Source organism: Ochotona curzoniae, unplaced genomic scaffold (assembly GCF_017591425.1).
Source record: "Ochotona curzoniae isolate NIBS_2020 unplaced genomic scaffold, NIBS_Ocur_1.0 scaffold_274, whole genome shotgun sequence".
Classification (NCBI taxonomy): domain Eukaryota; kingdom Metazoa; phylum Chordata; class Mammalia; order Lagomorpha; family Ochotonidae; genus Ochotona; species Ochotona curzoniae.
The window spans coordinates 5,663,836-5,690,569 of record NW_024467101.1 but is presented as its reverse complement, the minus strand read 5'-3'; the positions used below and the strand labels follow the sequence as shown (position 1 = coordinate 5,690,569).

The following is a 26,734-nucleotide window of genomic DNA, read 5'->3' as shown; positions in this document are numbered from 1 at the left end:
CACTTCACTAAGGGTTTTCTGTACCCTCTTCCTATTTGGGCATGCCCACTAATCACATAACAGTGATGGGGCAGTCGTAGGGCACAGTGGCACAGACGCCGAGTGGGCCACCTGCAGCCCACCTCCCGCTGCCTGGGTTTGAGTCCCTGCTCTGCTTCCCATTCCAGCTTCCTGCTCAACTGCAGATCTGGGAGGTCCCCATCACGCATGTGGGAGACCTAGGTGCAGTTCTGGGCTCCTGGACTCAGCCTGGTCCAGCCCTGGCTGTTGTAGGTATCCAAGGATGTGGGGATCCAAGGATCCAAGGTATCCAAGGATCCAACCTCCCTGAAGGTTCAAGGTCAAATAGCTAAGCACAATCTAGGGTCCAGGAGAGCAGAACAAAACAACTCCAGCTCTGTGGATCCAGAACGTGGCACGCTGGCCAGGGCCAGAGAGCAGGACCTTTAGTCTCACACACCAGTCTCCTCCTTCTATGTCCCACATCAGACAAAGCTCAGGCTTCTGGAAACCCCCAGGCTCCTGTCAACTTCAGAGGAAAAACCACTATGACAACAGCAAGTCAACACTGAGTGACAACAAGAGACACGGGAGACACCACCCCTTTGAAGCTCTCCTTCCGAACGCTTTCCATCAAAAGAGACTGTTTCCTCACTGAAGGGCAGGAGCGAGAGTTCGATTCTTAGGAACACAGATAAAAATCTCCGGGATGCGTCATCCCCAACTGCCTGGGACGTGCCAGCTCTTGCTCCCTGGGACATTCCCGGAAGCACAGATGGATGGCAAGGGATCAGTGTGGGTGAGGAGGGGGAAGTCCCTGGGAACCCCTGGCCGTGTAGACGTCATGGAGGACAACCCTCACAGGACCCAACTCCTCACCTCGTTCCAGTTGGGCTCTGTGGTGTCCCTGTAGACTCGCGTCTTTGCTTTGTTCACAAAGTACCCGAAGGAATCCACTTCCAGGGTGCAGTACAGATCTGTAGGGAGGTGACCGGGAGAAGGGTTGCTGGGGTTTTTCCATAGGAGAGCTGGAGTGATTTTCATATTTAGAAAGCAAATGTTTTGGGGATTGTACTGTGGTACAGTGGACTAAGCTGCTGATTCAATAAGGTTGGTATCCCACGTAAGTGCAGACTTAAAAAAAAAAGATTTAATTCTTATTGGAAAGTCAGATTTACAGAGAGAGAAAGAGACAGAGAGAAAGATCTTCCATCTGCTGGTTCACTCTCCAAGTGGCTGCAATGACTGGAGCTGACCCTATTCAAAGCCAGGAGCCAGGAGCCTCTTTCACGTCTCCCATGCAGGTGCAGGCTCCCAAGGATTTGGGCTGTCCTTGACTGCTTTCCCAGGCCACAAGCAGGGAGCTGGATGGGAAGTGGAGCTGCCGGGATTAGAACCGGCGCCCACATGGAATCCTGGTGCATGCAAGGCAAGGAAATTAGCCACTAGGCCACAACACTGGGCTGGTGAGTGCAGATTTGAGTAGCAGCTGCTCCACTTTCAATCCAACTCCCTGTTAAGGCACCCTGGAAAGCAGCAGAGGATGGTTCACATGCTTTGAGCTCTGCACCTGCATTGAAGACCTGACTGGAGCGCCTGCTTCCTGGTTTTGGTCCAACCCAACCCTGGCAGCTATTTGGCGAGTGAATTAGTAGATGAAAAATTTCCCCTTTCAAAGAAATAAATGAATCTTAAAAAAAAAACAACAAAAAAAGATTCTTTTTAAAACAAATCTATTTATGTGAATGGTAGAGTTAGAGAGAAAGAGGCAAAGAAACAGGTCTTCTATCTGCTGGTTTACTCCCCAGATGACTGCAAAGGCCAGAGATGGGCCAGGCTGAACCCAGGAGCCTGGAATTCCACCCAGGTTTCCCATGTGGGTGCAGGGGCCCAAGCATTTGGGCCATCTTCCATTGCTCCTCCAGGCACATTAGCAGGGAGCCGGGTGGGAAGTAGAGCAGCCGGGGCTCAAACTGCTGCCTGTATGAGAATCTGGTGCTGCAGGCAGTGGTTTAACTTGCTGAGCCACAGCATCGCCCCCTTAATTTCCTTTTGAAAATAAAAGCAACCAGTGACTGGCATAAACAGCAGTACCCCACGTGACTCCCTTGTCCTGGGAAGCAGGGAAACAGGCTCTGAGAACATCTGCTCAGCTCCTCAGCAAACCCCAGCTCATCCCCCCATGATGAGAAGGATCCCATGGGCTGGGTGAGCTGGGTGGGCTGGATGGAGGGGAGCTGGTGTGTCACAAGCGCCTAGGGCAACAACTGCTGTGTGTGGAGCAAGGTCATGGCAAAGGCCTTGGATGCAGGAGGGACACAAGCTGGGCGGAGCTAGGGAAGACCTTGTACTCTGTACAGACCTGGGCAAAGTGCTTGGGCCAAGGGATCTGCCATCTGCGATGCCAGCATCTCATATGGCTGCCAGTTTGAGTCCTGGCTGCTTCACTTTTTTTTTTTTTTTAAGATTTACTTTTATTATTTTTTTATTGGAAAGGCGGATATACAGAGAGAAGAGACAGAGAGGAAGATCTTCCGTCCGATGATTCACTCCCCAAGTGAGCACAACAGCCGATGCTATGCCGATCCGAAGCCAGGAGTCTCTTCCGGGTCTCCCACGCGGGTGCAGGATCCCAAAGCTTTGGGCCGTCCTCCACTGCTTTCCCGGTACACAGGCAGGGAGCTGGAAGGGAAGTGGAGCTGCCGGGATAGAATCGGCGCCCATATGGGATCCCGGGCGTTCAAGGCGAGGACCTTAACCACTGCGCCACTGCGCCGGGCCCCTGGCTGCTTCACTTTTGATCCAACTCCCTGCTAATGCTCCTGGGAAAGCAGTGGAGGACGGTCCAAGTGCTTGGGGTCCTGGCACCTAGCTTCAGTCTGGCCCTGTCCTAGCTATCTCAGCCATTTGGAGGAGTCAAGCAATGGAAGGAAAGATCTCCTTCCCCTTCTGGCTCGAATTCTGCCTTTCAAATAAATTATATTTTAAAAAGTTTGGGTGAAAGGGCTCCAGGCCAAGATCTGGGCTCCATGTGGTAGAAGTTGTGGAAGGCGGGGAGGAAGTGGGTTGGGGGTAACTGGGGCTAGACTGTGTGCAGGGTCTGGCTGGCTGGGCTGTAAACATGAAATGACAGGATGAGATCTGCACCCTGGCCCTACCCAGTAGTAGGTGTGGGAGAGTGGGGGTGATGGGGGCACCTGGCTGGGGGACCTGGGTGGAGGCCCCTGCTGAGAGCCTCGGTGAAGGTAGTCAGCAACCCGGCAGAAGCTACACCGTGGGCTGGCACTGTGGCGTCACTGTCTGTAACACCGGTATCCTATATGGATGCCGATTCGAGTCCTGGCCACTCTACGTGCAATCCAGTTCCCTGCTAATGCGCCTGGGAAACCAGTGGAGGATGGATGGATGGTTCCAGTGCTCAGGCCTCATGGCTTTCTGTAAACACACAATTCTATTTTCTTTTTTTTTTTTTTTTAAAGATCTAGGGCCTGGTATGGTAGCCTACTAGCTAAAGTCCTCGCCTTGCATGCACTGGGATCCCATATGGGCGCCGGTTCATGTCCCGGATGTTCCACTTCCTATCCAGCTCCCTGCTTGAGGCCTGGGAAAGCAGTCCAGGACGGCCCAAAGCCTTGGGACCCTGCACCTGTGTGGGAGACTGGGAAGAGGCTCCCGGCTTCAGATTGGCTCAGCTTTAGCCATTGTGGCCACTTCGGGAGCAAATCATTGGATGAAAGATCTTCCTCTCTGCCTCTCCTCCTCTCTGTATATCTGACTTTCCAATAAAAATAAAATAAATCTTTAAAAAAAGATAGGAAAGTTGGGCCCAGCGGCGTGGCCTGGCGGCTTAAGTCCTCGCCTTGAACACGCCAGGATCCCATATAGGCACTGGTTCTAACCCCGGCAGCTCCACTTCCTCATCCAGCTCCCTGCGTGTGGCCTGGGAAAGCAGTCAAGGACGGCCCAAAGCCTTGGGATCCTGCACCCGCATGGGAGACCCGGAAGAAGTTCCTGGATCCTGGCTTCGGATCGGCATAGCATCGGCTGTTGTGCTCACTTGGGGAGCGAATCGTCGGACGGAAGATCTTCCTCTCTGTCTCTCCTCTCTGTATATCCACCTTTCAATGAATAAATAAATCTTAAAAAAAAAAAAGATAGGAAAGTAAAGGTTCATCCAAGACCTGGCATGATGGCTCAATTGGTTAATCCTATCCCTGCAAGTGACAGCATTGCATATGGGTGTCAACTTCTGCCATGGCTGCTCCATTTCCCATCCAGCTCCCTGCTTTCGGCCTGGGAAAACAGTCGAGGACAGCCAAAGGCCTTGGGATCCTGTACCTGCATGGGAGATCTGGAAAAAGCTTCTGGCTCCTGGCTTCGGATCAGTTTAATTCTAGCCACTACAGCCCCTTGGGGAGTGAACCAACAGACAAAAGATCTTTCTGTCTCTCCTTTTCTCTGAAAATCTGACTTTCTTATAGTAATAAATAAATCTAAAGAAACAAACCCGGGCTCTCAGGTGCCCTGTCTGCTGCCAGTCCCTGAAATGACAAGAAACGCCTGCGGGGGGCAGCACTGAGCTGGTAAGAGGTGAGATGGCAGGACAGTGGGGCACCGACACCTGTGAGCAGTCAGCCAGGCTTGCCTGGCAGCCTCAGAACGCTGCCCCTGGTTGTGCCAGACCATCCCTCCCCCCACCCTCTCCAGAAGCTACTTACTTGAACTCTGCTTAAAGCCGGTGGCCGAGTGGACGATGACGTTCAGGAACCCGTAGAGGCCTGGGGACTCATCATCTGCGTGAGAGATGAGCGGTCAGCTCCAGGCTGGGGAGAGGGAGGTGGGGGGTGACAGCCGGGCTTGGCTGCAGCCTTAGCTGCGGCATGGGCCCCGTGGGGGCTGCCAGCTGCTGGGAGCTGCTGCAGTCCCAGGGTCTAGCTGGATTCACAGTGCTGGAGTAGGTGGGGCGGGGGGGTGATAGGACGGACACAAAACGGGGACGGAAGCTGGGGAGGTTCCAAGGGCAGTGCTGTCACCTGGGGGAGGTGTGGAATGTGTGTCGCTGTGCCTGTATGTGGCAGTACACGTATGAGCACATGCTTGGGCAAACACATGTGTGATAGGCAAGGTGCCTAGAGATTGGGGGGTGGGAGGGATGGGACAGGGAAAAGGTGTGTGTGGTGGGGGGCACGGTGGGCACGGAGAGTCTGATCACCAAGAGCCTCGTCCCGGGCCTTGTGACCAGGGGCAGCGGCATCTGCTTCCTAAACCTCCAGGCCATAGCTGCCAAGGGGAGAGGAAACGACTGCCAGGCGTGGACCACCTAACGGGCACATCTAGCTCTCCTGAAGGGGGCCCGGGCTGGTCACAAAGATGGCTCTGACGCGGCGCCTGGGCCTGGCAGCCCCTGTCCTCCCACCTTCCTTGTTGATGGTCAGCGGGATGCTGTGCACCGTCTGCAGCTTCACGCAGGAGTTGGTGAGCATCTGCAGCTCCACGGACGTCAGGGAGAAGCTTTTGAAGCCTGAGCGGGCAGCAGAGAGAGAAAGATATTGGTCGTTGCTGCCCTTTGCCATCCCCACGCCCGGGCTGCTGCACGGCCTCCCTCTGCCCTTCCCACTTCCTGCTCCTTCCTTACCGCATCGCCCCTCCCCTGCCTCGAGCGTGCTGGGGAGCTTGCAGCCTCTCTCCTGGGAGGTGCTGAGTTAGTGTGGGCTGCCCAGAGTGTAAGGGCGGGACCTACACACACACACACACACACACACACACACACACACACCCCAGAACATGAGGGCAGGGCACACACACACACCCAGCCAGAGTGTGAGAGCAGCACCCTTACACACACACATATATATGTTGGTTCCCTAGGCCAAATGTGACCCTATTGGAATGGCTCCATGCTTGGCTAAAGCCACTGGGCTCTGCCTCTGGGAACAACACTGAGCCAGCAACGGTTGCTGCCACGCCAGCTACAGGCTGAGTCCCGGTGTTACAATGGGCAGAAGCTCCTTGCATCACCTCCAGGCAATGGTGGGACTGGAGGGCAGGGGGTTGGGGAAGCCGTAGCTCAGGCCAGGACAGGGGCACATGGGACCCCCCCTACTAGCCCAGGCAGGGTCTGTGTGCAGCAGGTAAATCCCGAATGTGGCTGACTCCACTCGAAGGAGGCCCCAGCACCCAGTCTGGCTCAGGAGGTGGGAGGGAACAGGGTGGCTCAGCCTGAGTGGGCTCTGCATCCCTCAGCTCTTTTTCCAGGAGGCAGCAGGGGTGTCGCTGGGAGCTCAGGAGATGTGAAGATGGTATAAGACAAGGAGGGGTTGATGCAGAGAGGAGGCCGCTGGCCCTGCACACAGCCACCCATACCTGGTGTGTGGGGGGAGAGGGAAGGGGAAGGGGGGTGTCTGGGGAGGACATGGGATGTGGGGGAGGGGTGTGTGGGAAAGACCTGGGTGGGCAGCAGGCAGGAAGCAGCTGGGAGGGCAAGTGAATGCAAAGGGGACACAGTGGGTGGAGGGTGGGGTGGGGTGGGGACACCGAGGTCTGGGAGCCAACCAGGATAGTTAAGCACTGTGGCATAGCAAGTTAAGCCTCCGCCTGTGATGTTGGCAGCATCCCATATGCGTGCTGGTTCAAGTCCTGGCTACTCCACTTTTGATTCAGCTCCCTGCTAATGTGCCTGAGAAAAAAGCAGCAGAGGACAGTCCAAGAGCTTGGTCCCCTGCCGCCCATGTGGGAGACTCAGAAGAAGTTCCTGGCTCCAGACCAAGCCCAGCCTAGCTCCGGTTTGTTGCAGCCACTTTGGGGACTGAACCAGCAGAGAGATCTCTGTCTCTTCTTTCTCTATAGCTCTGCCTTTCAAACGAAAAGCAAATAAAACTTTAAAAACATTTTTGTATGAGAGGCAGAAACTGAGAGATACACAGAGCTCCTATCTGTTGGCCCATTTTACAGATGCTCGTAGGGCTGGGCCTGAGGCCAGGGAGCTGGGAACTCAACCCAGGGTCTCCTGTCGGGGAATGAATGTGGGGCAAGAAGCCTAGCTCCTTGAGTGACTGCCACTGTCTATGTCCCTGGCAGCCCATCCTGCAGGAAGCTGGAGTCGGGGCTTGAACCCAAGACCCTCGGGGGTCTTTTGTAGCTTGGTTGTTACAACACCCATCACCATCTTATTTGCTGCATTAGCATACCAGGTAACATTTCACTTGGATAAGAAAAGAAGGAAAAACAAAAGGGAAAAAACCCAGACAGGTTTAAAGCTACGGGAGCAGGACACACATCCGACACCTGTGGACCCCAGGGATGCCCAGGGACCCCGGCCCAGCCACTCACACTTCTTCTGCTGTTCTCGAATGTTCTCCCTCCACTCAGCACGCTCGTAGTCGGAGGAAATCAGGAATGTGTAGCTCTAGGGCGGGAGGAACGGAGAACACGCCCCAGTTATCTCCACCCCTGGCCTTGCCCGGGCAGGGCCCTGCCAGTCCTTGGAGCACTTGGCTCCCCCTTCCCCTCCAGCACTGAGCTGCCAGTCAGCTGAGCTCCCTGGCCCGCCCAGAGCATACCTGCCCTGAGCTGGGATTGTCACTTCCAGACCTTTTCGCCCTGGCTGCCTGGGCTGTGCCTGGGGCCACAGTGCCCGCGCTCTGTACACACCTGCTTCTGGTATAAGCCCTGTTTGTCTGCAGCATGCTGGGGCTCGAGAGGAGGGTGGGATGGTTGATGCCCAGGGCAGACAGCGTGCAGGTGAGGGACTCAGAGGGCTTGCCAGTGGGAGTGCAGGGGGCTTGTGAGGGTGGGCTCTGTGGTGGGGGGGAGATGCCACTCCGCAACTATCTCTGTCTCTCTCCCCTCCTGCAGGGCCCGCTGTGACCTCCGCCCAGCTCCAACCACCTGGTGTCAAATACTGAAGAATGAACCATGCACTGTATATGAGCAGGGGTCGGGGGCGGGCAGGACTCAGGAGATAAGATGTCATACAGAGGGCAAGAGGGGCACACAAGCCTCCCCCTCTGCACCACAGGTGCAATGTGCCCAGTGGAAGGCGGGCCCCCAGTGGAAGGTAGCACCCCCCCCCCGCCCCCGGGCAGGTCTCAGCCATTGGGGGAGCTGGTGGGAAGCAGCTGGCGGGAGGACCGGGGCGGCGCTCACCTTGCCGTTGCGGTTGTGCACCCTGAAGGCCATGCTGGGAGACATGAGCAGCAGCAGCGACTCCTGCTCAGACAGCTTCTTCTTCAGCCGCTCCATGGCCTTGCTGCCCTTGTTGGCCCTCTGTGGGAGGTCGGGGAAGAGGCCGAGGCTCAGCTTTCCGCCCTGGGCTCCTGGGCATCCTGCTCGCGCCTGGCTAAGCCCTGGCACCCCTATCTCGGCCTCTGAGAAGGACCTGGAGACCTGGAGAACTCTGTTGGTCCGGGGGGGCCTGGGCCAGTCGCTGCCGGTGGCCTATCGGGCACAGAAGTGACCCCTGCACAGTGGGATGTGTCGACGGGTCTTTGTGGAAGGAACTGAGTCAAGTCTTCCACCACTGTGCAACTTCTCTGGGCTCGGACTACATCCAGGAGCCAGTGAGACCGAGACGGCTCTCACCTCCCCTCCTGAAGCCACTACTCCCCCGGAGAGAAATGGAGGGACCTTGTTGTGGTCCCTTGAGAGGGCCCCCTGTTCCTGACCACGGACTGGATGGAGTGCATGGCAAGGATAATTGCCATAGTGGCACCAGCCTTGAGGATTTGGCACTGGATCCCCTGTCCTGGCCCCAGGCCACGCCTACCTGAGTGAGCCCCTGCCTCTCCCCCATCTGTTTCCAGTTTGCACTGCTGCAGGCTGGGCGTTACGGGGAGAGCTGGAAAGGAAGCTCCATCCTGCATGTGTCCATAGCAACCATCTGTGTCTGCACCACGGTCCAGCCTCCCCAGGGACCCCCCACCCCACTCTCCCGCACTGTACCTGCCAGAGCTGCACTCCCCGCCTGGAACTGATGCCACTCCACCCCCATCAAAGCAGTTGTAAGGTGGCAGGGGGTGGGGCTAGCTGGGCACCCCCTCCACCCCAGGTGCATGTCCCGGACTGTTCCAAGGACCCCATGGCTGGTTGTACCCTCTTGCTCATGGTGTAGCACAGTGGCTGTGGAGTGGACACGATACTACACAGGCTCCTGCCTGGGTGTTAGAAGTGCCTACAAACTTTTTTTTTTTAAAAAAACAACCTTCAATTTATCTATTTCCATCCGCTCATTCACTTCTCAAATGGCCACGATGGCCTGGGCTGGGCCACGCCAAAACCAGGAAACCGGAATTCTATCTGGGTTTTCCGTGCGAGTGCAGGGGCATCTTCCACTGCTTTCCTGGCACATTAACGTGGAGCTGCATCAGAAGCAGAGTAGCCGGTACTTGAACTGGCACCGAAGCTGGCATTACAGGTGGAAGATTAACCTGTAGCACCACAATGTGGTCCCTCTGCCCACGAACTTAACCAGCTCTCTGCCCATTCCTTCACCCAGCACAGTCTTTTTTTTTTTTTTTAAGATTTGTGATAGGGCTGGGCACAGTAATCTAGTGGCTAAAGTCCTTGTCTAGTATGCGCCAGTATTCCATATGGGTTCGTCTCCCGGCTGCTCCACTTCCCACCCAGCTCCCTGCTTGTGGCCTGGAAAAGCAGCAGAGGATGGTTCAAAGCCTTGGGACCCTGCCCCTGTCTGGAGCCTGGAATTCCCTCCAGGTCTCCCATGTGGGTGGGCAGGGGTCCAAAGACTCGGGCCATCACTTGCTGCTTTCCCAGGTGCGTTAGCAGGGAGCTGAGTCAGAAGTGGAACAGCTGGGACTCCAACTGGCACCCATACAGGACACTGATATTGCAGGTAACAGCTCTGTTTGCCATCATGCTGGTCCCCAAAAATGAAATTCCTAAGTCAAGATTTTCGCAAATCTTATGGGGTTCCAGGTTCTGTCTGCCTATCAGTGTTTCTCTGTTTCCCAAAGAACGTACATGCAGATTTCTTCCTGTGCAGGGTACGGGACCACCAGCTGCTGAGCCGGGAACGGAGGCCTGCCCTGCCTTGTCTGGGATCTGCACTCTTTGAATTTGGTTCCCTATGGTGGCATATCCAATTTGTACCCTCTGTCCAGAGTAAGAACCAGGTGACTTCCCCAGCCAGGGTTTTCCTGGGGACCCCGGAGAACATGAGCTTGGGGCTCCCAGCACTGGAGCCACGCATGGATGGGTGAACAGCAGACAGCGGATGCCCAGGAGCAAGACGGGAACCTCAGGGTTGGTATCAGGATCTACGCACTTCCCGGGTGAAAGAGCTCTCGTCCTGGGCAGAGGAGCTAGGCCCGAAGCTGTCTGCAGCAGGTATGGGAAGCTGTCCAGAGACCTGCACGTAGGCCTCTGTCACTCTGCTGTGACACTGGAACCACCATTCAGCTGGGGGACCCCAAACCACCTGGTGCCTGGCAGTGACTAGACACCAGCACTCACAGGGGTCTGTGGGATGGGGGAGAGCAAGGGAAGGTGGGTGCAGAGGGGTAGAGGTTCATGGGGGAGCACCCCCCTCACCTTCTCTCTCTGGATGTCGCTTTTGAGCTGGGAGATCTTGACCTTCAGGGCGTCCAGCTCCTCATCGGGCACCAGGGGGATGTTGGGGGTGGCCTCCGACTCGTCCACCATCTGGAAGCTGAGGTCGGTGAGCGGAATGTACCATTTGCAGTCGTACTGCTGGGTTTTGCTGGCCAGGGGAAAGGAGAGGAGGTTATGACGTGGACTGTCTTCCTTTGGGTTCGAGGCGGTGCACCTGCCCTCAGATGCACATAGCGTAGATCCCGTGCAACGGGGGCTGAGGGGAGGCCGCACACAGACACCGCAGCCCCCCCAAGCTCCAACAATTCCTGGGAATAGACACTCTGCCCCTCCCCCCAGGACCCTTGGACATTCAAGGGGACCCTAGTCCACCTTCTGGGCTGACCCTTTCTTAGTAGCTTCCAAGGCAGCATGAGGCTGTTCCATGAGGGGACAGGACCAATGCTGCCCCCGGAGCTACAGAGTCAGAAGGGGCTACGATCTGCCCAGGGACAGTGGTACTTCTATAAGTTCATGGAACTTGGAATTCAAGACAGAGGGCAAACTGGAATCCGTGCACTGGTCTTTCATGATACGTATTTCCTGTGAATTTTGTTGATGAAAGAAACATGTGCGTGTTTCAAAAAAGTTATGCACCCAAGTAAGCTTGCATTTTAATTTCATTTCCCATAATCCCTCTGAATTCTCCCCTCTCATAATTCCCTGGCTTAACACATGGGGGAACAAAGGCCCTCTGAGCTGACTGGTTAAACTGGTTCAGCTGGGCAATCTCAGAACTAGGGAGGAAGGACCCAGCTCTGGCCCGCTCCACTCGGACCTGGGTACACCTCACCCCCTTTCCCCTGAGGCCATACGAGAATCCATCCCTAGGCTTGGCGAGACAAGCGCAGGGGTCACCTGCGTGCCAGGATAGAATGGGGAGACAGCACAGCGATCACCCAGGGATGTCTACCACGGCAGGGAAGGGCCAGCCTTGTGTCAGTCCCTGCAGCCCCCTGGCCTGTCACTCACTCTTCCCCAGGGGACAGGTCCTTCCCACCAAGGTCCGATCCCCTCGCTGCTGCCCCAGATCATCAATCCTGCTGTGGACTGTTACTAGCCAACCTTGAGCCCAACATCCTCTCCAGCCGGCACGGAAGAGCAAGTTCCCCTGCCCTCCCCTGCTGGCTGTCACTCACCCCCCACTCTGCTTCTTGAGCTTGGTGCACAGCAGCAGGTCGGTGAACAGAAAGACGTGGCGCAGCTTGCGGGCCCCCTCCACCAGCTCCACCATGAAACTGTCCTTCAGCAGCTGCCGGTTCTGCGGACACAGGCGAGACGGGCTCAGGCAGGGCCTTCCCAGTCCAGCAGAGCAGACAGACCGTCTGGGCTACCCCCGACCTCCACACTGCACACGCACGGCAGAGCCCTCCGTCCAGCTGGTCAATGCACTGACAGAGGGTAGCTTCAGCACAACCTCTCGTGTCTCGGGTATTTCTGGTCCGTGGAAAAGGTGGAGTGATTTGATGGGCGAGCACAGGGAGGGGGTATGTTGGACCTTGGAGTCTGGGGGGTGGGGTGCACGACTGTGTGATGGAAGAACTCTTCTGAAACAGGGCAGGCAAGGTCTGCTTCTCCAGGGTAGCAAACAAAGACCCGAAGTGGTCAGAAGCCAAGGTCGTCGGGGAGGGGGCTGTCCTCGGAGGGCAGGGACCGTCAGACAGCGCAGTGTGGGCAGTGCAGATCAGGGAGTTACAGAGGCAGTCTAAGGGGCAGTCCTCAAGGTCACAGCAAGGGCAGGGCGAGGGGAAAACTGGGGGTCCCCTAGAGCTGGGGCATGCCGGGAATTCCTCCGACTACCCAGCAGTGGCCCGGTAGCTCCTCCGGTCCATGCAAGCATGGTGCCTGCGACCTTAGACCTCCTGTGGGCAGGTCTGTTTGCTCCCCATTTCACAGATGCAGTAACTGGACCTCAGAGACGTCACACACATATACACACTCACACACCCGCGTGTTCCCAGGTACTGCCCAGGGAAGCTCACCTATCCTCACGGATCTCTCTCCCCCTCCAGACCCCCTCCCCCTCTGCCACAGGGTGGCCTCTGCTGTCCGCTCAGTATAGGCTGGGAAGGGTGGTGGGTGCTAGGGACAGGGCACACACAACAGGAGTGCAACACCAGAGTCTTCCAGCAGGGGACGCACTCATCTCGTGTCATCACACCATGGCTGGGCAGCCCTAGTCTCCCTGCAGGGGCCGGGCTGTGGGGTGGGGAGGGCAGGGCAACAGAAGCAAGCACAGGCTGTGCTGTGTGTCTGACATGTCTACAGATGGAGGCTACGTCACCTGCCTTTCACACAGGGCTTAGATCAAGAGGGGGTCCCAGAGAGAGGAGCTGAGGATGATTTGTGTGGGAACTGTGAGCCCGCAAACGGGATGGAGGCTCCGGCTTGTCGCTCAGCCCAGGGGAAGCAGCAAGGCAGCGCATGCACCTGCTACATCTGGCCGCACAGTGGTGAGCGCCAGAGGCCATAGATGGCTCCCGGCAGAGGCGTTGCATTCCCCGCTGCCACCAGCAGAGGGCAGGCTGCAACCGGCTCAGCCATGTGCCTTGGCCGCCAGTGCCTGCCCCACAGGCACGTCTTCCTGGCACGTTGTGGGACACAGAGTCCACCCTGTCGAGGACACAGAGTCCCCTGGGTGGCAGCAACTGCAGGCTAAGCCTGGCTCTGGGCTGTTCTCTGGAGAGACACGATGGCAGTCCCATTCATTCCCATCCACTCCATGACCAACGGGTGCCCCTGACCAACGGGTGCCCCTGACCAACGGGTGCCTCCAGGCTTCCCTGTGAGCCCCACTGCCCCTGTGACATTTCGACCTTGCTCTGACAGATTCTGAGGGTCCTTTGAGGATGGAAAGGGGGGACTTCCCAGCCCACCTGGGGTAGGGCTGGGCTACGTAGGCCCCACCCCCATGGTGTCCCAGGATGATGAGGTTGCAAAAGGCTGTCCTGTGATTCCATGACTCCCCCAAAGCCAACATCCAAAACGGATATGCAAGAGGCAGAAGAGCTTTCTGGAAGCCTAGGAATGGGGGTGGGGAGAGGCGGCACCAAGCCCGGAGGCTAAGAACAGCGGCTGAACCAAGGCCTACTGTGGGGACTGCAAGCGTGGTGGTGTGTGTGTGTGTGTGTATCCCGTCTCTCCCTGCAGGTGGATGTGGGCATCCCCTTGGCACTGTGTGTCTTGTCTCCGTGACCCCAGGGGAAGGCACATCTCCCTGTTGACCTCACCGGCAAGTGGGTCCTGGCTCTCATGGGCAGGGCCCTGGCTCCAACCACGGTGCCTGGAGAGCCACTGCACACTCCCTGTGTAAACTCCCCCATGTCTCAGGTTGGGGATGCCCCAGCAAGGCACAGCACTGCCTGGGAACAAGCAGCAGTGCTGAACGTCTATCATCACTTCCAGAAGATACAACCCCCAGCAGGAAGGCCCTCAGGGGGGCCAGTGCTGCTTGGCCCTGGACCCCACCTTCAGCCTAACTGCATGGCAACGATGATGTCAGCTTCCTCAAATACAAGCTGGGGCTGGTTGGAGGGGCAAGGGTGTGGCATAGCATGTTAAGCCACCAGCATCCCATATGAGCACTGGTTCGAGTCCCAGCAGTTCCACTTTTTTTTTTAAGATTTATTTTTATTATTTTTTCATTGGAAAGGCGGATATACAGAGAGGAGAGACAGAGAGGAAGATCTTCCGTCCGATGATTCACTCCCCAAGTGACCGCAACGGCCGATACTATGCTGATCTGAAGCCAGGAGCCTCTTCCGGGTCTCCCACGTGGGTGCAGGGTCCCAAAGCCTTGGGCTGTCCTTGACTGCTCTCCCAGGCCACAGGCAGGGAGCTGGATAGGAAGAGGGGCTGCCGGGATAGAACCGGCGCCCATATGGGATCCCGGGTGTGTAAGGCGAGGACCTTAACCACTGTGCCACCGCGCCGGGCCCAGCAGTTCCACTTCTAATCTAGCTCTCTGCTAACACACCTGGGAAAGCAGTGGAAGATGACCCAAGTGCTTGGGCTCCTGCACCCGAAGTGGGAGACCCACATGAAGTTCCAGGCACCTGGCTTTGGCCTTGGCCCGGTCCTGGCTGTTGTGGTCACTTGGGGAGTGACCAGGTAGATGGGAAGATATCTGTGTAACTGCCTTCTAAATAAAAAAAGAAACAAATTTTATTTTTGAAAAATGACAAAGGCCCGTCTGGTAGCATTTGTACGAGGATGAAATGAAACGGCATGTTAAAGGGCTTCAGAGCAGGGGCCAGTGGTCACCTGGCTGAATGCGGGTGGCCACATTCTGAGTCTCCCATCTTTCCGGCAAGGGATGGTCATGCCCCCCTCTACTGACAAGAAGTCTGAGGCTCAGTGAGGTCTCCTGAGGAGGAGGGGGCAGCCTTGGCCTTTTTTTTGTTTTTTAAGATTTTAATACTTTTTTAAAATTTTTCAATTGGAAAGTCAGATATAAAGAGAAGAGGAGAGACAGAGAGGAAGATCTTCCATCTGCTGATTCACTCCCCAAGTGACCACAATGGCCGGAGCCATGACGATCTGAAGCCAGGAGCCCAGAGCCTCTTCTGGGTCTCCCATGTGGGTGCAGGGTCCCAAGGTTTTGGGTCATCCTTGATTGTTTTCCCAGGCCACAAGCAGGGAGCTGGATGGGAAGCAGGGCCGCCAGGACACAAACCGGTACCCATATGGGATCCCAGCACGTGCAAGGTGAGGACTAGGCTATTGCACTGGGCTCAGCCTTGGCCTTAGTAGGCTGTGGAAGTCCAGTGGGGGTGGTGGGGGGGGTCCCTCCTTCCCCAGGCTGGCTGCCTCCTGCACCTGTCGCCAGCCCAGGTATCATCCCAGCAGCAGCTCATCCACAGGTACTCCCAGAAAGGCCAGCCTGGGAAGAAGGGCATGCTACAGGCTGCAGGCTTGCACACCTGCCTCCTCCTTGCAAAACACATTCACTGAAGCCCCGCCCCAATCAGAGCAAAGCTTTCCAGAGGTGGGGTCTTCAGGGATGGTTGATCAGAGGTGTCTGTGATGCCACGGGTGTCCCCGGAAGCGGTGAGGGTGCAAGCTTTTGCTCTCCCTCAGGTCTGACAAAAGCAAGCCTTGCTGAAGGTCATGGTGATAGGGCAGGGAGGGCTTGCACCAGAGCCTGACCGCTGGGTACTCTGAGCCTGGGGGGGTTCCCGGCTCCAGGACCAGGAGATGCGATTTTTGTCTATCTGTCTCTCGCTGAAGCCACTCTAGGGAGGGTCCCTGGCCTCACAGTCAAGCTAAACCAAACCACGGGTCCACAAGGGGAAATCTGGGACATGGGAGCTGGATTTTTTTGGGGGGTGGCGGGTGAAGGAGGGGAAAGGCTGAGAGACAGAGAGAGACAAAGAATTGCCATGTCTTTAGTTCATTCTCTAAATGCCCAGTGGGGCTCGGGGAGGGAGTGCTGGCCCAGCGTGGAAGCTGGGAGCTGGCACACCACTGCATCCGGGTCTCCCATGTGAGGTCATCATAGCTGCCTCCCGGGGTGTGTGTTAACAGGAGTGGAGCCAAGAGCAGAATAGAATCCAGGGACTCTCCATGCGGGATGCAGGTGTCTCGGCCGGAGGCCAAGTGCCAGCCCAGACACCTGCTCCCAGATTTCCATGTTAAACCGGTCAGCAGGGTCTTACTGATTAGGACCTGGAAAAGTCACAGGCAATGGCCTAGGCAGGGGATAAGAGGAAGGAAGAGGGGCCAAACTCCTGGCTCTAATCATGGGGCCAAGTTTGGCACAGCAACCCCAGCTCCCCTTGTGGGTCCCAGAGCAAAGCCTGCAGCCCAGGGGAGCCGTGGGCAGGTGGCCTGGGTAGGTAGGCTGCAGAGATCTGGCAGGTGGTTGGGGTCTGAGCAATAGTGCTGGGCCACTCTGCACACCAGCAACTGAGCAGGAGGCTCGACCTGTTCTCTGGCGCCTGCAAGCCTTCACTTTCTGGTCCCCAGAAAAAAAGGCCTCTTGAGGCTAATTCCAGGCCCAGGAGGGACAGGAAACCAGCCGGGCGGAGGGTGGGTGGGACCTGGGAAACGGCCTGCTGATATACAGCAATAGTGAGAATGGCCGCCAGTCCAGCCCTTAGGGTTTACTGAGCACTTTGCAGGGTGCCAGGCCCTGTGGGAGGACAGCATGGTCCAGCCTTGTGTCACTCCCTGAGCCTAAGCTAGGTCAGCAGGGTCCAGCTCTGTTCCTGCACAGAGAAGGGAAGGCTGGGAAGAGGCGAGATACGGGACCCCTTTCCTGGGTTCTCATTCCAGGGTCCAGGGAAGCAGAGACGCCAAGATTTAACTTACAAATATCTCTTTGTAAGTGATCACTTACAAATATCGCTTTGTTTTAATTTATGTGTATACATAAAAGGCAGAGTTACAGACAGAAAAGGAGAGATAGAAAAATCTTCCATCTGCTGGTTCACTCTCCAACTAGCTGCAAGAGCCGGAGCTGGGCCAGTCCAAAGCCAGGAGCCAGGAGCTTATTCCAGGTCTCCCATGTGGGTGCAGGATCCTCTACTGCTTTCCCAGGCTACAAGCAGGGAGCCGGATGGGAAGTGGCGTAGCCAGTACTTAAACCATATGGGATGCTGCTGTCCCAGGCTGAGGCTTAGCTTGCAATGCCAAGGTGCTGAGCATATTTGTAAATATTAATGAAGGCCAGGAGAAGGCCCAGGCTGGCCCTGACAGGGAGCGTGGACCTTGTGCCTGTAGCTCTTCAGCTTTCTGGTTCACAGTGTCCACTGGGGCTTCCTTCAGCTCCTACGGGGTTCTCAAGGTGGAGCTAAGCACTCCAAGTCTCCTGCTTTTGAAACTGCAGACATGATGGGCACTGTGGCACAGTGGGTTAAGCCGTCGCTTGGCATACCTGACTGCATTCTGTATTGAGCCTGGGTTCCTCTGCTTCTGAGCTGGTTTACACAGCTAACACATCTGGGAGTCCCTGCTAACACATCTGGGAGTCAGAGGTTGATGGTCCAAATATTGGAGGGCCTGTTACCCATGTGGGAGACTTAGATGACATTCCTGCTTCCTGGCTCTGGCTCGGCCCAGTCCTGGCCATTGCAGGCATTTGGGAAGCAAACCAGGAGATGGAAGATTCCCCTACCTCTCCTTGCCTTTTAAATAAATAGGTAGAAAAACAAATAAATCTTACAAAAACAAAACCTGTGGGTACGGGGTGGGCATGTGGGTTAGTGTTTCTAAATGCTGACTAGGGGAATCAAGCTTAGGCCCCTTCCTATGATGTCAGCATCCCATATGGGCTGGACTGAGGCCTGGCTGCTCCACTTGCCATTCAGCTCCCTGATAACGCTCCTGGGGAAAGCGGCAGAAGATGGCCCAAGCCCCCTGCATCCATGTAGGAGACCCGATAAAGCTTGTGGCTTCCAGCTTTGGCCTGGCCATTGTGAACATTTTGGGGAGTGAATCAGCAAATGGAAGATCCCTCCCTCTCCGTAACTGGTCTTTCAACTGCTGGTTAGGACACCTGCACCACCAGAGTCCTGGCACCTGACTCCGGCTTCCTGCTGATGTAGGCCCTGGGGGGCAGCAGACAAGAACCCCAATGATCGAGGTCCTGTCACCCTTGCGGGAGAATTGGGGTGCGCGCCCAACCTCCAGCTTGTCTCTGCTGGCCATCATGAGCATGCGGGGTGCCAACCAGCAGAAGGGGACAGCAGAAGGGGCGCTCTCTCGTCTTCTCCCAAATCAATAAATACAAGTGGACATCAATCATGTGTCTGGGACCCACTCCTGGAGGCTGCTACTCCAGTTCTGGAGGGGCTGGGACCCCACGTCTCCTTGGCTTTCACCCTGGAGCTGACCACCACCCTTCTCTGAGGCACTTGATTCTCTTCCGCCAGGGCCTCCCCACCTCTCGGCTCAGCCTGCTCTGCTGCCAACTCCCCGGACCCGCCTGGCTGCCAGCGTCCCTCCCTCTTCCACCACACCACAGGCTCCGGAAAGGGAGGAGGGCAGCTCCAGGCACACACAGGCTTGAGAGCCAGGGCTTAGTTGGAAACAAAACTACCACTCCCAACCAGCCTACACACTTCCGAGTCTGAGCGGCATGCGGCGCGGGACTTGGAGAAGCAGACAGGCAGCAGCCAGGCAGCAATGGGGTGTGTGGGGAGAATTAACAATCCAGCACTGGGGTATGCTCACTGGGGAGCGAATTCTGCTGAACAAAGGCACACACACACCAGCCCCACAGGACCCTGGCCTGGCGACACAACATGCCTGCAGGATGTCTGGGTGTGTGTGGAGGATTCTGGTGGGGCCAAGGTGGGCATCTTCCTCAGGGCAGCACTCCCCGTGGTACCCCCGCAACTCCGAGACCACGGGAGCCACAGCACGTGACACAGGGTGACTGCTGGCCTCTATAGTGCCCTGACTTACTGAAGGAACAGCTGGGGCACCCAGCCCATGCCTGCAACACACCCCAGGTGGACAGAGGCATTTTTCTTAGGGGATGCTACAAAATGGAGCTCCCCTACCTTGCTCTCAGAGACCCCCAGCTCATCCTCGCCAACCACTCCCCCCCCAGGGGATGCAGAGGAACAGGGCTGGATAAGCCCTGTCAGTCAGCGTCAGGGAAGGGAATCAGAGCAGAACACGCCTGTGGGGCACTGCGACAGATACCTGGCTTCCCCACTCGACCCTGAGCTGACCCTATGTCGTCATCAAGAGACCCCAGCACGGGTTCCTTCAGGAACCTGACATTTGGTGTCATGTCTCAAACAGAAAAACAGTTGCGGGGGTGTGGGGGAAGAACACACTACAGGTATTTCCAAAGCTCTGCCAGTTCTAGCAGAGCACAGCCTGGTGGTGCAGAGGGTTCCTAATTGGTGAGTCATGTCTGCCCCTGGACCAGCCATGGCAGGAGGAGCAGCGCCTGAGGATAGAACTGATCGGCCTTCCTGGCTTAGCCCGCACCAGCCACCATGCGAGGCTTGGAATGACAGGGTGGCAGGGCTAACCGAGACCCTCTCAGTGGCAAGTCGGTGGCTGGTAGCTGTCCAGGATGCCGACAATTCATGTGCAACAAGGACATGAGCATGAGAGAGGTTGTGGGGAAGTGGGGGAGGGGGCAGGGACAGGAAGCTTCCAGGCTGAGGTGTAACACAAATGACAGACCCCTCCCCATCTTCCCCTTTGCAAATCCTTAAAGCCGGTGTTCATTAAAGAACAAGAAAGTGGATTCCAGGTGAGACAAACTGGGATCTCTTTAGTTGGAGGAAAAAAAAAAATTACGGATTTTGATGGGACCAGAAATGAATGAAGCAGGAACAGTGACAGGGCTCTACGTATTCACCTTCAACGCGGCCAAGTGTGTAGCAGGGGCTGGTCCCGCCAGGGGTCCTTGCAGCGGCCTGAACGCCCCCCAAGCGCCTGCTCACCCACTGCAGCTTACTCCTGACAGCCCGAGGGGCTCCAGGAGGTGACCTTGGTGTTGGAGGTGGGGTTTCTGCATGGTGATCAGATGAACCTCCTAGCCCCTAGAGATTAAGTCCGAGTGGTTTTGTGGGGAGCAAAGATCGCAGAGCATAGAAACGCTTGTTTCCTCTCGCCGGGAGATGCCCTGGGCAGCCCAGGTGGCGACTACCACCCAGTACACCAGACGGGCAGTGCCACTGACCTTGAGCCAGAGCCGAAACAAACCTCTCCCCTTCCTGTATCTTCTTGGGGGGGCGGGGGGGAACGCTGTGTTGTTGGCAATAGAAAACCACAAACCCAGGCAGTCACAGACCCTCAAGGCCATGAGTTTCCTGGGCCCAGGGGCTGGGTGTCCACTAAGGGTTCAGGTGACCTGTGTCCTTGCATGCTCCCCCCAAGCCTGGCTCTCCTCCCCCTTGGGGGTGGAGAACTCACCTCGCCTTTCTTCACGGTCATGGACTGCCGACGGGGCGTGATCTCCTCGTTGATGCTGGACAGGAAGTTCTGTGAGATGCGGAGGGCGTCCTGCAGCAGGGGGTGGTCGGGGTGGCTGGGCGGCGTGTGCTTCAGCAAGTCCTGCCGGGAGAGTCCCATTAGGCCTCCACCATGGCGGAGGGACGCGGTGGGAGGACAGGGGTTTGTGACCCACATGCCCACACTGGACATCTCCAGGAGCCCGCCAGTTCTCCCCAAAGGCATGGCTGCTGCTTCTGGGGTCCCAGGTTCCAGGGATGGGGGACTAGGAAAGGGGCTGGGCTCTGCTGTCACGGCCTATGTGAGCAGCATCCAGGAGGTAGGCCCCAAAGGATGCTGTGAGGCACCCCTGCACCCACCCCAACTGGGGCTGGCTGACTCTGCTGGGGAAGGCCTTCCCAGACATCACCAGAGCCTTTACCAGCTTGCCTCGCCTCCACCCGCTGGATCCAGCAGCACCCCACTTAGGCTGTTCAGAAATCATCCCCCTCTACTACCATAGCTCCTATCTGCCCCATCCCCTGCAGAGCCCACATCACCTCTGCAAACAGAAACTGGGCCAAAGCAGTGAGGAAGGCATATTGGGAATAATGCTGAATGGGCTGGGCAGCATCCCGCCCGGCTTCTGACCCCCACGCCATGTAGGAGGCTTGGGCTGACAAGCTGACCTAATAAATCTCATTTCTCTTCTCCCCTCTAGCCATAAAGGAGACTCCATCAGATCCACTCACACCCTGCCACAGGGCATGAAGGAAGAGGAGGAGGTGGGGTTCCCCGAGGGCCCAGGTGGAACCACCTCTATATGGGGAACCTGGGTGGGAGAGAAGGGCCAGCAGAGGTGTAAAGGTCCCTCCTTGGATGCCATGGGAGAACGAGTAAAGCCACAGTCTGCAGTGCCAGCACCCCATAGGGCACCAGTTCAAGTCCCAGCTGATTCACTTTCCACCCAACTCCCTAGAAATACACTGGCTTAGGCCCCTGCCGCCCATGTGCGAGACCTGGATGGAGGTCTAGGCTCCTGGCTGCTATGGTTATCTGGGAAGTGAACTAGTGGACGGAAGATCTCACTCTACATTGCGCTGCTTTTCCAATAAATAAAGTTTTGTGCCAAAATAATATTCAAATATACATATTCTTTCTTTTTTTCCCAAATATACATAATTTTAAAAATATTTATTTACTTTAAAAAAATGTGCAGAGTTAGAGATCTTCCATCTGCTGGTTCATTTCCTAATGGCTGCAATGCCTAAAGCTGGGTTGATCCAAAGCCCAGAGCTTCTTCCAGGTTTGTCATGTGGGTGTAGGGTCCCAAGGACGTGGGCCATTCTCTGCTGCTTGCCCATGCTGTAAGCAGGGAGCTGGATTAGCAGACGAGGAGTCGGGACTCAACATGGTGTCTATATGGGATGCCTGTTGTAGGCAGAAGCGTGGCTTACATCATAGCATTGACCCTCATTTTCCAAAACTTATGACAAAAAAATCCCATGCACAAATAAACTCATACTTTAAAGTTCCAAAGGCACCCCTTCAGGGTTAGCACCATAGAATAGCACACTAAGCTTGCAGTGCCAACAGCCCACATGGGCACCGGTTTAAGTCCCAGCTGCTCCACTTCCCATTAAACTCCCTGCTAATGCACCTGGGAAAGCAAGGGAAGATGACCTAAGTCCTTGGGCCCCTGCACCCACATGGAAGATCCAGAAGAAGCTCCTGGCTCCTGTCTTCAGCCCTAGCCATTGTGGCCTTTTGGAGAGTGAACCAAGTAGATAAAAGATTCTCTCTCAATCTGCAATTCTGCCTTTCAAATAAATTAACGAAATATTAAAGATGCCCTTCGGCAATTCCACACAGAGGTGGGCGGTGTCCCCCAGCTGTACCCTCCTTCTCAGGCTGCAAGGCAGTGACCTAAGCTGTGCCCTACCACTTGGCTCGTGGGCTCTGACCACTGTGCAGCTTCCCTGTGTGAGCCCCCTGCCTGTGTGGGACAGGATGCGTCCTCCCTAGTTCCCAGCTCTACCTGCACCTGCCTCGGGAAGGAGAAACACCTGGGACCCCCTGGAGAGCTGCTTGTGTCCCCTTTGCACCCCAGAAAGTAGAGACACCTCACTTCTACATCCTCATTAAAGGTGCAAGGCAGAGAAGAATGGATGGGTTGGGGAGATGAATGTCGGAGCCAGAGCCACGGCAGGGCAAGGTGTGGGGACAGGGGAGAGCACCCAGATGCCTTGGCAGGGTATGGGTGCTGCAGCACAGAGGGCCCTGGGACTCACATGAAGAACCAGCGTGCTTCTCGTCACCCGGTCCACAGGCTTGTAGAGCAGGGCTACGGGGAGACAGGCAGGGGTGAGAGGCGACCACGCTCAGACACGGCCCACCACCAGCTCTGCCCACTCCCCTGACCTGCTACAAGAGTAAGGGGGTGGCAACAGCCTTGCCAGCCCCACAGCTCCCCAGTCCCACTCGCCATGCAATGGCTACAGGCCCTGTGGGGAACAACTAGAGTTTTAATGGAGCCTGGGACTGCAGTGGCACTTGGAGCTGACCCCGCAAACTTAATGGTCATTGCTAAGAAGGCAGAGTATGTTGATACAACTCCTGCCTGGGGCGGAGCAGCCTGCCAGCACTACTCATAAGGACTAAGGACCCCTCCACTCCCCACACCGCAAACACACACCACCACCAAACCTTGCTCTCTAGTCTGGCTGGTGCCCCAGGAGAGTAGACCTACAAGACTGCACTTGAGGTCAGCCCTTGGGCTATTGATTTGGAGGCCTGACTTTGAGAAGGGCAGGTGCTAACTCAAGTGCAGGCTTAGCTCTCGGCCTAAGGTAGCCTGGGATAGGGGATCAAACTCCAATGGCCCAGGATCCACCCCCCCGGGTGGACATGGGCACCCCAACTGGCCTCGACTGCATGTGTGATGGTGGGGGACTCCTGTGACAAGTATCATGGGGTCTGGGTAGATGGCAAAAATAGAGGCCTGGCACCAGCATGGGGAAGCTCTGGGGGCCTGTTATGAGTGAGCATGGCTACCTGCACGCCAGCTGAAACCAGCCAAGAGTTAGAAGCAACTCTTTACTCCCCATGTCACTTCCTCAGCAGAGCGCCACAGTTAAGGTCAGACCCCTGCACCCCCAGTGGGTTACTTAACTTCCTACACCCCTTCTGTTGTCAGGCTAAGATGACATTCCCCCATACTGGGGCCGCAGGACTAGGGGTCAACACAGTGACACTTTGTGCTATGAGCGCTCACTAACTCCTAACATTCATCCTGGCGGCATGGCTGCTAGCCAGCTGGACCCAACCACATCCTTCTCCACCCCATCTCACCCACGGACTCCCCTTCCCGGTGCCTGCTCCCACTGTTTGCAGTATGGGAGCTGGAGGACGCTGTAGGCAGTATGACATCATCCAACTGGGACATGGCACCTGAGCCGTCCCTCTCTGTGGCCAGCTGGTGGTCAGCAGCCTGGGCATGTAGAGGAGCCGAGCTTGGCACAGAGGACTCACTTTCAAGAGAGTTCTTGGTGGTTGTGTCCTTGGCATCCTTGTTGCTTCTGGCTCTCAGGTTCTGTGGAGACAAGACCACACACACACACACACACACACACACACACACAATGTGGGACAGTCAAGATCACTTGGGTCAGGCACAGAGGTTCACGGGGTCAGGGAAAGCATAGTTCTCCCTCACGGTCAATGACCTGAGATGTGGCAGGCCTCAGGGGCAGTATTCTGAGTGATCAATGGAGAAGAGGTAGAGAATAGGGACCCACAGTCAAGTTGAGCAACCAGGGAGCCCCCTGTCCCCTTCTGCAGGACGGGCTTCCTTCACTTCGATACCGTGGGCACTCTGGGCTGTCCAGTGCACAGCAGGACACCCAGTGGCTCCTGGTCTTGACGCATGTGACCTCCCCATTAGGACAGCCTAAGTGTCTCCAAGCACCACGGCGAAGTGACTGTTAGGCTCAGCAATCACCCTTGGTTGTGACCCTCTGACACAGAGGCTCTCATGAACAAAGCAGGCAGCAGTGTACGCCCCGAATGTGCTATGTGACAGCGTGAGGGGCGGCTGCTTCCCCGGAGTGCTCACCCTTGACCTGGCCTGGGCAGGCTGGCAGCTGTGGACTTGGCACTGGACTCTTTCCACCCTCATCCCTGCTCTCCACCCTGGCCTGAGCTGTATATATGAAATCCCTCAAATAAGGAGGCACTAAGTGGACACCCAGGGTGGGGCTGGGACATTCTAGCTGGCCTGGCCATGCTTCACTACAACCCCGATGAGGAGAACATCACAGATACTGGTCCATGGTGCAAAAAGAGAAGCGAGAACAGAGAATCTCACCCTATGTGGTTGAAAACCCTTCCGGGAAGTGGCTGCGAAAATTCTTGGTCAAACAAAGGCCCCCATAACATAGAAATTGGGGGTTAAGGGCAGGTGGAGAGCTGAGGTCACTCATTTTCTTATAGGAGGGGGCCCAAGGTGGTGATATATGTTCTAGTTCCCAGGGGTTGGGGTGCTGAGCCCCACCACGGCACCCTGTTTCTCTGCAGGGAGCTCCCCAGCGCTCACAGTCATTGTTCCTGCCATGTCTGACTCAGCAGCAACCAGAGGGTGGGAGAGTGGGGGGTGCAAGAGTGACACGGGAAGCAGAGAGAGAGCCCACGCCCCACGTGTGCCCCACATGTGCAGAAGCTCCGGAAACCCCTGTCTTCTGAGGGAGGCTTGGAGGTCTGGTTTAACTTCACATTTCCCAAACTCACACGACCTTGGAGAAGCCCACCTCCCACGGCCTCTGTCATTCTGTCATCCATGGAATCCAGCCTGGGTGTAGGAGCTACCCTGGGGCCCAGCTCTTGGGACTGTGTGGGCAGGGGAAGATGAAGGAAATATTCTTTTCTGGCCCTGCTCTCTCTCTCTTATTCTTTTTTTTTTTTTTTTTTTTTAGTTTTTGTTTTAGAAGATTGATTTACTTTTATTGCAAAGTCAGATATACAGAGAGGAGGAGAGACAGAGAGGAAGATCTTCCTTCTGATGATTCATTCCCCAAGTGGCCGTAACAGTAGGTGCTGCACCAATCCGAAGATGGGAGCCAAGAGCCTCTTCTGGGTCTCCCATGTGGGCTGTCCTCGACTGCTTTCTCAGGCCACAAGCAGGGAACTGGATGGAGCTGCCAGGATTAGAACTGGCGCCCATATGGAATCCCAGCGTGTTCAAGGCGGGGACTTTAGCCACTTGGATACTTCACGAGGCCTTCTCTATTTCTTTCATCTTCTTCACGTTTTTTAGGAAGAGATGGAGGGAAAGATGGTCTACCTATTGACTTATTCCCACAAAGTCCTAATTCAGCCAGAAACCCGGAACTCTATCCAGGCTCGCCCATGTGGGTGGCAGGGGTGGGAGGACTTAAGCTCCACCAACCTGCTCTCTCCTGGGTTGGGTGTTAGCAGGTGAGTTGGATCAGAAAGTCACCAGGATTGGAATCCATACTCCCATATGAGGATGCTGGCATCCCTTGATGCAGTGTTAACACCTGCTGCTCCAAAGGGTCCAGCTCTGATTTCCAGGTGGCTTTGGCCCCAACTTCACCTCTAGACCCCTGGTCTCCCAGACTCCTTCCAGATCCCAGCTACTGATACAAAGACATGTCAAAAAAATTCTTAGAAAAAAACAGAATGAAAAGACAAGTTTAAGGGCTGGTGTCTGAGCCACCTGACCACAGCAAGCATTTGGGCTTCCTGCCACCTGTTTGGGATACCTAGATGGAGGGCCTGGGCCCTACATGCCCTCACAGGAATTTAAGGGTGGGGAGCAATGAACCAGCAGATGGCATATCTCCTGTCTGTCTCAATTTCTAGGCTTTCAGTAAAAAACTTTTTTTCCCCCCAGATATACAGAAAGGAGGATCTTCCATCTGATGATTCACTCCCCAAGTGGCCATAATGGCTGCAAGCTGTGCTAATCTGAAGGCAGGAGCCCGGAGCCGCTTCTGGGTCTCCCACGCGAGTACAGGGTCCCAAGGCTTTGGGCCATCTTCAACTGCTTTCCCAGGCCACAAGCAGGGAGGTAGATGGGTAGTGGGGCTGCCAGGACACAAACTGGTGCCCACATAGGATCCCAGCATGTGCAAGGCGAGGACCTTAGCTGCTAGGCTACCATGCCAGCGCAAATTCTTACAAATGTACCCAGCCGGGTACAAAAACA

General features: G+C 56.1%; 1 protein-coding gene across 2 annotated transcripts in view; it reads right to left on the bottom strand.

The window, feature by feature from the left end:
* BCR (BCR activator of RhoGEF and GTPase) overlaps positions 1–26,734 on the bottom strand; it is a 125,312-nt gene that overhangs the window by 19,800 nt on the left and 78,778 nt on the right. For both annotated transcript variants that reach the window (XM_041003517.1, XM_041003518.1), the window contains exons 6-15: positions 24,040–24,100; positions 22,800–22,852; positions 20,491–20,631; positions 11,748–11,869; positions 10,549–10,717; positions 8,146–8,265; positions 7,330–7,405; positions 5,417–5,521; positions 4,719–4,793; positions 880–977 (exon numbers count right to left, since the gene is read on the bottom strand). In XM_041003517.1, coding sequence (XP_040859451.1) covers positions 880–977; positions 4,719–4,793; positions 5,417–5,521; positions 7,330–7,405; positions 8,146–8,265; positions 10,549–10,717; positions 11,748–11,869; positions 20,491–20,631; positions 22,800–22,852; positions 24,040–24,100 — 1,020 coding nt within the window. The remainder of the gene's footprint in view (positions 1–879; positions 978–4,718; positions 4,794–5,416; positions 5,522–7,329; positions 7,406–8,145; positions 8,266–10,548; positions 10,718–11,747; positions 11,870–20,490; positions 20,632–22,799; positions 22,853–24,039; positions 24,101–26,734) is intronic.